The sequence below is a fragment of the Chrysochloris asiatica genome, unplaced genomic scaffold (assembly GCF_000296735.1).
Source record: "Chrysochloris asiatica unplaced genomic scaffold, ChrAsi1.0 scaffold00045, whole genome shotgun sequence".
In the NCBI taxonomy this organism is placed as follows: domain Eukaryota; kingdom Metazoa; phylum Chordata; class Mammalia; order Afrosoricida; family Chrysochloridae; genus Chrysochloris; species Chrysochloris asiatica.
The window spans coordinates 15231678-15244117 of record NW_006408563.1 but is presented as its reverse complement, the minus strand read 5'-3'; the positions used below and the strand labels follow the sequence as shown (position 1 = coordinate 15244117).

General features: G+C 43.6%; 1 protein-coding gene across 1 annotated transcript in view; it reads right to left on the bottom strand.

Annotated features, from left to right (window-relative positions):
- The window catches only part of ANKRD44 (ankyrin repeat domain 44), a 400403-nt gene extending 388821 nt beyond the window's left edge, over nt 1-11582 (bottom strand). Inside the window, exon 1 of the mRNA XM_006862013.1 lies at nt 11362-11582. Within this exon, the coding sequence (XP_006862075.1) occupies nt 11362-11388 (27 nt within the window). The 5' untranslated portion in view covers nt 11389-11582. The remainder of the gene's footprint in view (nt 1-11361) is intronic.
- Between the last annotated feature and the right edge of the window lie 858 nt (nt 11583-12440).

Genomic DNA, 12440 nt, shown 5'->3' with positions numbered 1-12440 from the left:
GCTATTCCTTTCTCTCCCCCTCCAGTGTCTATTTTATAATATAATGCAAGGAAAACCAAGATTCAAAAGACAGCCAAGCATCTTAATATTATTCCCGCCTTTTCCACATTCCAACCATGGCTCGGATCTCTGTATCCCAGAACCCTGCTGTTCCCAGGTTGTGCATATATCATTATTTACCTCTGTCTCACTTAGCCCATTCTCTATACCATATTTATCACAATAACAAACCCACATAAATAAGGTGAGCATGCATATAATATGCATAGTACACATAAACTGAAATGCAAAGAAGTTTGTGGGAAAACTGTATAGTGCATGGTATTTGCATGATAATACGGTACTTCTTATTTCCTTAGCTCAATCAGAGGGCAGTGGTGGTTCAGTAGCAGAATTCTTGCCTTCTGTGAGGGAAACCCAGGTTCAATTCCCAGCCAATGTGTCAAGTTTAGCTATCACCCATCTTTCAGTGGAGGGTTGAGTGATACTATGACGTTGAACAGGTTTCAGCAGAGCTTCCAGACTCCACTAGAAAGAAAAGTCTGAGGATCCTAAAAATCAGCTAATGAAAACCCTATGGACCACATTAGTCCAATCCAGTTGTGCATATGGCCACGAAGACCAACAATTTCACTCCTAAGTATATACTCTAGCTATCTACAGAAGTGACACAAACAGACATATGCACACCTATGTTCACTGCAACATTATTCACAATAGCAAGAAGATAAAAACACCTGAGTGTCCAGTGATGGATGAATGGATAAGCAAGATGTGATGCATATATACAACAGAACGCTACTCAGCAATTAAGAAAAATTAGTTCCCAAAACATCTTGGAACATGGATGAACCTGGAGGACATTATGTTGAGTGAAATAAGTCAATCACAAAACACAAATATTGTATGTTCTCACTGTTAGTAAATGACATGAATATACAGTAACTAATGCTTATTATGGAGTCCTGGTGTGGCGCTGTAGGTTAACGCAAAGCCATCTGAACTGTAAGGTCGGCTGTTCAAGCTCACCAGTATTAGTTACCAGGGATGTGGGGGACAGATACACTCTTTAGATAATAGTTCTAAACTACTTAACTATTTTTGGTGATGGGAAAGATAACACAGAATTAGGGTGATTTGTACACAGCTTAATGAAGGTAAACAATCAAAAAAAGGACCTGTTGATCAGTTCACCCTTAAACGGTGAACTGACCAACAGTTATAGGCGGAGTGTTTTTCCTGTTGCTATGATGTGGCGCTGTAGGATCAGCACTGGACTGCAAACCACAATGTCAGCAGTTCAAACCCACCAGATGCTCATGGAAACCCTATACAGGGTCACTATGAGTTGGCACCGACCCTACAGCACTTTAACAACAATAACATTGTGGGTCACCTCAATTATTGCAAGTATCTGCTTAAAAGGCCACATGACACTAGCCATCTCCACCAGTAAGTGGAGAGACAGACTGTTCAGGCAGAGATGACCAATGTTACACAGTAGTTTTTTGTTGCTGCTTTTTTAAATCTTTCATTGTAAATTAAGTGACAGCTTATAGGACATCAGTTTTATACTCAACCAATCATATTTTGTTTCATTGCAATAATTACAATCCCCTGTATGTACCATCAGTTAACAGTACTTGCCTCTATTCCCTTTTTGTTGTTGTTGTTGGGTTTGTTTTTTTGGTGTACACAAAACAAACAGAAAATATATATTCATCTAAACAACCAAAGGGCACATTTTGCAAGCCAGCCTCCTGCATACCAGCACACAGCCTATCTCTTTCCATGGGTCTAGAGTCCTCAGTTGCTCTATCTCTATGCCATCACCTCTGTTTCCAGTTGTCTAGTGTCTTTGCTTTTCGGTTAGGATCTCTTGCTCTTCCCCCTTGATGTTCCTAAGGTCCTCTGTTTCTGGAATGAAAGAGTAACTACTCCTCCCTCTTTGTTACCCATCTTCTACCTTTACAGTTGTGACCATCGCAATTAGTAATGATAACAATTACTCACTATTGAATCAAAAGAATCCTATCCCCATCTCCTTTCACCAGACCCATTTAAACAAAAGGAAAACTATTCAATGTGGATTCTACCCTGCCCCTCTCACTCTGAAACTAAGCACACTCTTGAAAACTTGTAAGTCAGCCACTTTGTGCTTTATACCGCCCCCATTTTTGGTAGCCAATGTCTAAGTTCCCCGTCCCTATGAGCCCTGGTTACATAATATTTTGAGTAGATACTGGGAACACTTAAGCTTACCACAACCGCAACAGGAAAAACTAAGTGTGTTTAAGTAGGCCAGCACATTTTAAGTCTGTTGTTCAAGGGCGAACTGCACATATGCCATGTTGCTGTTGTTGTAGTTGTGTGCCGTGGAGTCGGTTCCGACTCATAGCGACCGACACACAGGATTTCCGAGACTGTAAATCTTTACGGGAGCAGACCACCTCATCTTTCTCCCGCAGAACCGCTGGTAGATTCGAACTGCTAACCTTGCCGCTTGCAGCCCGATTCGTAACCACTATGCTACCAGAGCCATAGCAAGTATCAATAGGTCCTGTTTTCTTGTGTATATCTTAGTGGCATTGTTCACTTTCATCAAGCTGTGTACAATCATAACATGGGTTTTGACTTCAAAGGAAATTGGCACCTCTAATTCCTGCATTGTTCAAGGGTCAGCTGTAATTTTGAAACAACCAAAAAATATGTGCAGATATTTATGTCTATTTATTATGTATGTATATAGTTATACACAGGTGCATGCATATGTATATGTATCTATGTGACTGTACACACATATATTCATACATAAAATAAAGTACACAGTTGCAGATATTTCCTAGACATGACAAAATACCTCAAGGGACTGGTTTTCTGGGTTAGGTCCATTTGTTGTTGTTGTTAAGTGCCATCGAGCCAGTTTTGACTCATAGCACCCTTGTATAGGGTTTCAGAGGAGTAGCTGCTGGGTTTGAACTGCCAACTGTAGTTTGAAGTCCAGTGCTGATCCTACAGCACCACACCAAGAGTCCATAGTCTTGGAATATCTCAGTCAATTGGCATAACATAGTTCATAAAGTTATGAGCTACAACCTAATTTGATGAATAGTGTCTGTGTCTTAAAAGCTTGCAAGTAGCAATCTCTACTTCCTCAGAGAAGAGAAAAAAGGAAACCAAAGGCTAAAAGAAGCAGCTAGTCCACAGGACAAACAGTCTATACAAACCACATTCTCCTCTACCCTGAAACTATAAACTAGATAGTGCCTACTACTCTAATCAGAACAAGAGTTGGGTCCTGGTAGAATGGGAGAAAAATGTGAAACAGAACCTCAAATTCCCCAAAACAAAAACAAAACAAAAAAGCAGACTTATGGGATGGGTGGGTTGAAACTAATGGACTCCCAGAAACTATTCACCTGTGACAGTCTTCAAACCTTGACCCAAAATTAACCCCTAAAGTCACCTTGTAGCTAAATAACAGATTGACTCAAAAAACAATGAATATCACCATAAGGACTGTGTAACTTTTAAAAACTACCTATATGAGACCATGGCTTGGGTCAGGTGCACCTGAGTCCTTAAACTGACATCTTTGCTTTTCAACACTTTAAAGAGGTCTTGTGCGGATTTGCTTAATGCAATATGTCATCAGATTTCTTGACTGCTGCTTCCATGAGTGTTGATAGTTGATCTGAGCAAAATGAAGTCTTTAACAACTTCAATCTTTTCGCCATTTATATGGATGGTGTTTACTGGTACAGTGGTGAAGATTTTTGTTTTCTTTACACTGAGGTGCAAATCATACCAAAGGTTGTTGTTTTTGACCTTCATCAAGAAGCATTTTAAGTCTTCTTCACTTTCGGCAAGCAAGGTTGTATCATATGCATATCTCTGAAGTGTTGAAGAGCAAAGATGTCAGTTTGAGGACTAAGGTGAGCCTGACCCAAGCTGTGGTATTTTCAATAACTATGCGAAAGTTGGACAGTGAATAAGAAAGACTATAGAAGAATTGATGTGTTTGAGTTATGGTTTTTTAGAGCAGAATACTAAAAGTACCATGGACTGCCAAAAGAACAAATCAATCTACACTGGAAGAAGTACAGCTAGCATGCTCCTTGAAAGGCAGGATAGCTAGTCTGTCTCTCATACTTAGAACATATTAATAGGAGGGATGAGTCCCTGGAGAAGGATATCATGTTTGGTAAAGTGGAGGGTTGGAGAAAAAAGAAGAAGACCACCAACAAGATGGATTGGCACAGTGGCAGCAGCAATGGGCTCAAACGCAGCAACTCAGGACCTGGCAGTGTTTCATTGTGTTATGCAGAGGGTTGTTATGATACCTACCAACAACAACAATATATGAGACCAACCAGAACAATTACTTTAGTGGGCAGGGAAACTAGACTAATGGAAATGGAACAACCAGCTGGCAATGAAGAGAATGTTCACGCAGTATGAACAATAACCACTATCCCTGTGTAGAAATTGCTGAATAGGACCCTAAACTGCTATATAAACCTTTACTGAAAACACAATAAAATACTAAAAAATAATAATAATAATAATCTGGAGATTTCTATAAATGGAATCCTTAAAAACTATGAGTATCATAGTTAAAAACTAGACTCATGAATCAGTCTACCACTTGGGCTACAATTTCAACCACTTGGGCTACAATTTTATTATGAACGTAAAAACTAATAAAATATTTGCTTTCTTAATCTCTGATAGCAATCAAAAGGCAAGTAGGGTAATAAAAGGACTTGGATAATCTATAAAATGAAGGGGAAGGAAGATTCGTTTCTAAATCATTGACATTAGCTAAAACTCTCCTCTGAATCCTGAAGTTACCTGTTGGACTTTGTCACCTGCAGACCCAAATTAAACCTCATCCACATATACTTCCTCCACAGCCATGTTTGTAAGGAAGAGTGAAGATCATCACTATCCTCCACAGATGGATTAAGTCACAGGGGAGAGAATGGGGAGCTGAGGCACCATAAAGACATCCATGCAATCCAACCTCTTCATTTTACAAAGAGAAATCTGAGATCCGCAGAAGTTAATTGACTTGCCAAGGGTTGGCAAATGTGCTACATATGCCATCTCTCCCTTATCTTATCCCATAGCAAACACTGATAATCAATCATCACACTTTCCCCATCCTCAGCTGCTAGAGTCATAATCCTTCTACAATTGCTCCTACAATCCACCTAGATCAGTCAGAACTGATGTGTGAGATGAAAGCCATTTTCCACTGCCGTGCTTGCACAAGGAGATAAAATAACCTTTGAATTACCTGTTCCAGTGAAGACCTGACTCAAAAGAAAATGACTCGTCTACCAGTCAAACTAGTTCACTAGCAATAAGAAGCTTCAAGTGAGCAAACATAGAATCTATGTATTATGGCCATATGTCCAGGTTACCTATGACAGGCCTAGTTCATACCCATTGCCCTGGCTTAACAATTAATAATACCCATTTAACCTTGGTATGGTGCTGTAGGATGAGCACTACACTGCTAAGTACACTAACCACAAAGCTAGTGGTTCAAACCTACCACCCACTCTCAGACACTCTGTACAGGGTGGCTATGATTCTGAACCCACTCTATGGCGTACAACAACTTCACTCTTCAGAATGCCCTGGTTTGGATAAAAAACTATATAGTCATCTTAATTCTATGCAACTCCTAATCATCTACCAACATTTATAAATTATGTCTTTGTTTATTTGAGCAAATATGTGTCAGAAAAAAAAAATGCTGCAAAGATTACCAATAATTTTTTCATACTAAAGGGCCTTTGAATGATACTAAACCCAAATAACCTTGAGAAGTCTCAGGAACCTGTTTTCTGTGCTGATTTTCACTGTGGAAGTTTCTTTGGGGTGCAGCGTGGGGGTGTGAGAAGTGACACAGCTTAAACGCACTTGAAAACCACCAAATTATCGGTCTGTATCCATCCCTCTGCTTTAAAATTATTTCACATTATATTTCTCTAATTCTCTTCTCAGGGCCTACTACTTTAGCCTATTGTTGTTAGTGCCATCAAGTCAGTTCCGACTCAGCAACCCTGCATAGGGTTTCCTAGGAGCAGCTGGTGAGTTTGAACCATTAAGCTTGCAGTTCAAACCAAATCTGTGGTCCAGCGCATTATCCCATAGTCACAACAGCACTCCATCTTAGCCTAGAAGCATCCATATTATATTGTTAAAATATAAATTCTTTTAAAGAATGTTTTAGTCCTGTTTATGGTACAAGCAACTGCGTCTTTTGAGCTATACTTACTCTCTGTTTAAAGGAACAGAAGGAGTAAAAGTTGAAACCTTATAAAAAAAAAAGTTCAATCAATCCAGAGCCAGACCTTCTAAGTCTCTGCTGAACCCTGCTGGAGGAAGTAGCCATTTAGTTAAAAGAGATTTAAATTCTGTTTAATTAGGAAAGTCATTGGTCTAAAGAACAGAGATGTCCGCTATGAGCTCAAGAGAGAGACGCTGTTACTAGCATTGGGGGAGTGTACATTTTTACCTTAGACTGAAGACTAGAAGGATATCAAGGTACCAAGAATGGCTAAATCTGAACAGAGGAATTTCAGACAATTTTCACTATTTTTCTTCTTGCTTGTCTACCTTTATGATGTTTCTATAAGATTTAGAATTTATTACATTAAAAAAGCAATTAGTAAAAATCCAAACTGCTAACACATCATTAACTAGGTGGGGAGGTGGAGAGGCTGAAGGGCCAAGCCAGACAGGAAGAGAAGCCTCAGAAAAACAAGCACCGCAGAAATGGGTCTGCCCCTGTGGTAGGAGGAACGCAGGACAGAGCAGGTGTCCATTAGTCCTATGGCTGCACGGCCCTTTAAATGGGCTTATGTAAGTACTGATTAGCCTGTGGTCAGAGTCCCTCCTTTACAATCAGACTGCTGGGGTAGGTCACCAGGCTCTAACACTCACTGGGTATGTGACCTTCAAGAAGTCAATAGCCTTTCATACGTGTTTCCTCATCGATAAAACGGGAATCACTACCCTATCTCCCAGTGTGGCTGTGAAGATTGAGAGATGATTCACAGCCAGGGCCCAGCATACAGTACAACAATAAATCAATCAATAAAGCCCATTGCCATCGTGGGGATTTATCACATCCCTATAGGAAGAGCAAGGAGCTCTGCTAGCGTAGTGGTTATGAATTGGGCTGCGAACCTTAAGGTCAGGAGTTCAAAACTACCAGCTGTTCCATGGGAGAAAGAAGAGGCTTTCTGCTCCCATAAAGATTTACAGCCTCAGAAACCCTGTATAGGGTCACTATGAGTCGGAACCGATTCCACAGCACATAACCACAACCATAGGAAGAGCAAGAGCAGAACAGCACAGCGGGGTTTCCAAGGCTATCAATCTTTATGGAAGCAGACCGACACATCTGTCTCCACAGAACAATTAGTGGGTTTGAACTGGTGACTTTTCAGTTAGCAGATGAGCACTTAACCACTTTGCTACCAAGACTCCCAGCATACAAAAGAGCACAATAAGTGTAAGCTAATATTAGATCTTTGCCTTGAAACACCAGCCCTCCAGTGTACTCCCAAAGCCATGAGACTACATCCAAAGGCAACCAGAGAAGGGTCCAATGAGTAAGCCTTTTCTTTTCCCTTCGCTGCTGAAAGCAGGACTAGAGAATAGTATTTGCTTTAAGCGCAATAAAACATGTAACATGTCCTAAGACCCTACACTGTGGGCTACACTTTGTAGTCCAAAGTTAAATTATTTCTAGTCTTTAGCTACTACCATAGTGGCTAGCACTGTCTTTGGCAAGAAGGTAGGTGAATCTAGTACTGAGCTACAACTTGGCAAGAGTATGCGAACCCAAAGGGCCTCCAGGCAGGAAGCTGCAAAAAGGCCCACCTGCAGAAACATCTTTTGTACACGCAGCCTTAGAATCGAAGTGGTGTTCTGCCTGATGTCATTTGAAAATTCAGATAAGAGTAGAGGACATTTCAAAAGTCCACCAAAACTGAACATTCCAGCTTTGTAACTTTGGGAACAAAAATTGGGGGGGGGGGGGGGGGGGGAGGGGAAGGGCCCATGCCAAAGATGGGACCACGCTTCAAATCACTGTTGTGTCTTAACTATACAACATAAATAACAACGAAAATTCAATATCAAATCAAATTGCAAGGAGTTTTGTGGATATCTTCAGCCAAAATGCATTACATTCGTATATAATAAAATCTTTCTCAACCTTAATATCACCTCATATACCAAAGCTATAAATAAACCTCCTAACATCCATTTATGAGGAAATAACTACATTTGACATCAATTCCATAGGTAAGTATGTTCTATGCTCCATAGAACTTATCCTGGTTTGTCTAGCACTTTCCTGGTTTTAGCACTGAAAGTCCCTCATTCTAGGAAATTCATCAGTCCTGGGCAAAGTAAGACAGTTACTCACCCTAAAGCTGCAAGAAAAACAATGTGCGTGGTGAGAAGGGGAAATACTAGAGACACAGCTATAAATGCAGAAGTGCTAAATGCCAAACTTGTTTATTTGTAGCAATAGCTCCCAGTTCCTTTTCATAGTAAGAAAAGACTGAAAGCCACACTTGCCACCCCCCTTCCTCCTTTCTCCTTACTCTCTTCATACAGTGTTGGGAATATGCATTTTCCCTTCTCCTGAATGAAGGAAAGATCATGGTGTGATTAATTGTTAAATGATGATCACCATTACCTAATAAACTCCTGTACCCAGCTTCAGCAGAATAGGAACACCCCTTTGGGTTCTTTAAAGACAACTCGTGATTCAGGTTGTTGTTAGCAGCAAGAATGCATCTTCAAGGAAAAGAAAAAACGCAAGAGCCAAGGCAAATATCAAGATTTGCCACATAAGTAGAGTGTCAAACAAATGTGAGGGAGGAATTAAAAAATAGTTCTCTTACAAATAGCTAAAAGGAGAGCTACATACTCCTACAAATTCTAAGGCGGGGATTCCAAGCAGGCAGCTCCCTACTCACTCTTCTAGCAGATTTTTAAGCACAGGGTTTTGAAGCCTCCAGTGAGGTTAAGAACATACTTCTAAGAATTTAAGAGTTTCAAACTGAAAAGGTAAGACTATATAAGGCAAGAAAGACCACACACTTCCTGGACCTAAAGCCACACAGAAACCTGCCTTGCTCAGCACTCCACCCTAGGCCACCCAAGCCACCTCTCAACCTAGGCCCCTGCTGGCTCTGTCCCAAAATAGGCTGGCAATTTTTAGATGATCTTGAATCTTAAAACAATGTCTTAGTGTCTTGTAATGCATCTGGAGGTGGAACCAAATGAAGGTTGTGCAACTCTTTCCATAGTAATACTCGTTATGGAAGCCATATCAGAAACATTTTAAAAGTCAAACATCTTTGAAAAATCCCCAAGGACTTCTGATTAAGTCCTGAAGAATCACATCCTTTATTTTTTAGATCAGGAAATACACTTTTCAGCAATGTTGATCTTGATTTAGAAGAGGATGCCTTCTTGTAGCCCTTTCAACACATCCAATGAGAAGACGAAGTCGTGGAGTGGTTCTGTGGGTTACTTGGCTGGACTGCAAAGCCGGTTTGAACTGCAAAGTTCATTAGCTGCTTCTCAGAAACCCTATTCAAGGTCACTATGGGCCGGAACCAACTCAACAGCATTTGACAGCAATGAGAAGACAGAGGAGTCTTGATAGCTCTAGCAGAAAGCACAGGAACCTAGGAGACAGGAGACAGGAGCTGTTGTCTATAGGACAACAGCTGTGGTCCCTGAGTAAGGCATGCTTCACTTTTCTGGGGCTGTCTTCACTTAAAAAACTAAGGACTTGAGCTGGAAGGTCTTTAGCATACCTTACAACGCTAATATTCTAAGTGAAATTCTTTCATGTATGTGATAACAATAATATGCATTAGAAGCATTTTGTGTGTGTGTGAAGATTTAGGATTAACAAATAAATTAATCCTACCAAAGATGATAGGACCAAGGCAGACTAAGGTTTTTAAATAAGCAAATAAATGTCTAACAGTTGGTGATGTATGTGACCAAAAAGTGGGGAAAATCCTAATATCAACTTACAAACACTTTTAAATGCTCTGGAACCAATGAGAACAAGCAAACTCATAAAAATTACCAGCTGCTCCTCCTACTAAATTTAACAACAACATGGATTCTAACTCAGTGACCTCCCTTCCCTTCCAACAACCTGTAAATACTTAGGGAAAACAAACCAAAAATATAGACCTAAAAGCACCAGAACATATCGTTGCAAAACATCGCGGTAGCTGATTGCATAAAAGTCGCAGGATGTTCTGGCTGAATGCTAGCAGGGGACAGCAGAGGTGCCACTGGAGCCCTTTCAAGAAGTTTGAGATGTTTGATACCAAAGGGTTGGCACGCTTGACAGTGTGAGTCAAAGTCAACACTGACTCTGCACCTACCAAGACTCCAAAACAATGTTCATTTTACTAAATGGTGGAGAGGTGAACAAGCTTTATCCTTTTTTCGTAGAAAGACCAAGAGTTTTGTCGTGCAACTTGGTTGTGCGTCTTTGTGTCCATTTCCTAAGACCAGCAGAGTCCACAAACGTAAGATGTTTCAGACCGCAGACCTGGTGCTGCACTGTGTCGTCTTAGGGATGGAAAGAAACAAAACTGATAGAAGAACAGGCAGAGGGTAGCCCACCACCTGCGAGTAGAGCCCCCACCCGACTTCACCTCCTCCTCCCGCGAGACCAGTCAGAGCCCAGAGCGCCTCTCTGAGGGTCCTCATCAAACATACGCACGCACCCGTAGCCTCTAGGCTGCTAAAGAGGAAGTCAGGATGTCATGTCAAACGGATAAAGACAGCCCGACCACACAAGAGACGCAGGCTAGGTAGGTTTCGGCTTGGCTCGGGGAGGGTTTGCAGGCTGCGGACCTTTCTCCCTCTCCATCGATCCGTAGTCCTCTGGCCGGCCGCGCAGACCTCAGCAAGCGGGCTGGCGGAGCCCAAGCTGCGCAGCACAGTGGAGTCGCAAGAGACCTCCAGTCTCCCCTCCCCCTAACCCGGGCCCGCAGTCCACGCACGCCCCCGCGCGCAGATCCGCACACGCCCGCACCCTGGCTGCGTCCGGCGGGGTCCCTCTTAGTCCCTGGCTTGCCGCGGATGCCTCAGCCGGGCGCGCAGTTCCAATGGCCCAGGGCGGGGAGCGGCGCCGGGCTGGAGAGCGGCCGCCGCCGGGTTCGGAGGCAGCCGGCCAGCAGCACACACTCCTCCCCTTGGCCAGGAGTAAACAGCTCGCGGGCGCGCTCCGCGCCGCGCCCCCATCCCCCAGCCGGGCTCCGCGCCGCCGCCGCAGCCGCCCCCTACCTGGTCGGTGAGTTTGAGCACTGCCATTCTTCCGCTCCTCCGCGCGCACACACATACAGGTCCCCGGTCCGGAGATGTCAAGACAGGAGCCGGGGAAGCGGAAGGGATTGCCAAGAGAAGGGGAAAAAATCTAGCTCCCGAATTTGACAGCCCTCCCCCTGCTCCTGCTCCTCCTCCGCCGCCGCCTCCTCCCGCCGAGAGGCTGACACTGGCTAGTGGTGTTTGCAGCCGAGCCCGCCCGCCCGCCTTTATACAGGAAGTGCGGGCTGCTGCCAGCCGGGCCGCCACTGACATCACCGCGTGCTGGCTCGCTCGCGGTCGCGCCGGCTAGGCCGACGCTGCCTCCTGCCGCTCGCAGCCGCGCCTCGCAGTCCGCTACCCTAGGCGCTCGACGTCGGCGCCCGCACTCTGCGCTCCACCGGGGCCAGACTGCCTCCTGCTGCGCCCGGGCAAGCCTAATCCTGGCCCTCAGTCCTCCCCATCACACAAGGGCGTGCATGGTGAAGGTGTCTTCCCCCAGCGACCTGGGCCTAATGGTGGCCTCACTCACACGGACACAGCCTGATGGGCAAGCCGGTGCAGGCACAAGGAAAAGAACCAACTTTAACCCCGGAGGTTGGGGCACACCTCCTTCCCCTATTTCTCCTCCTAGTCCAAAATAGCACATCCCAGCACTCCAGATTATCCCACCTCGGTCAGGCACCCCAATTCTGATGCTTTCTTTGTTTAATGATACAGTTTTTGTTTTGTTTAAGTAGCCGAGTTGTGTTTTACAAATATTTGAGGTAGGGGCTAGGGGCAGGGACTTTGGATTTTTCACCTTACTCTCCGGCCAGCTTCCAGCTAGACACACACACCATTGTTACGTTCTAACACCGTTTTTTGGTTGGTTTATGTGGAGGATGGAACTAGAGAAATGAAGGGATCATAAATTCCCACGTTGCTGGGGGGATTTTGAAGGTTTCCACCAGCCCTGGTGTGGCGCTGTGAATTAATGCGCCCTTTGAACTGCAAGGTCGGCGGTTCAAGCACACCAGCTGCTCCTCAGAAACCCTATACAGGGTCGCTATGGGTTGGAA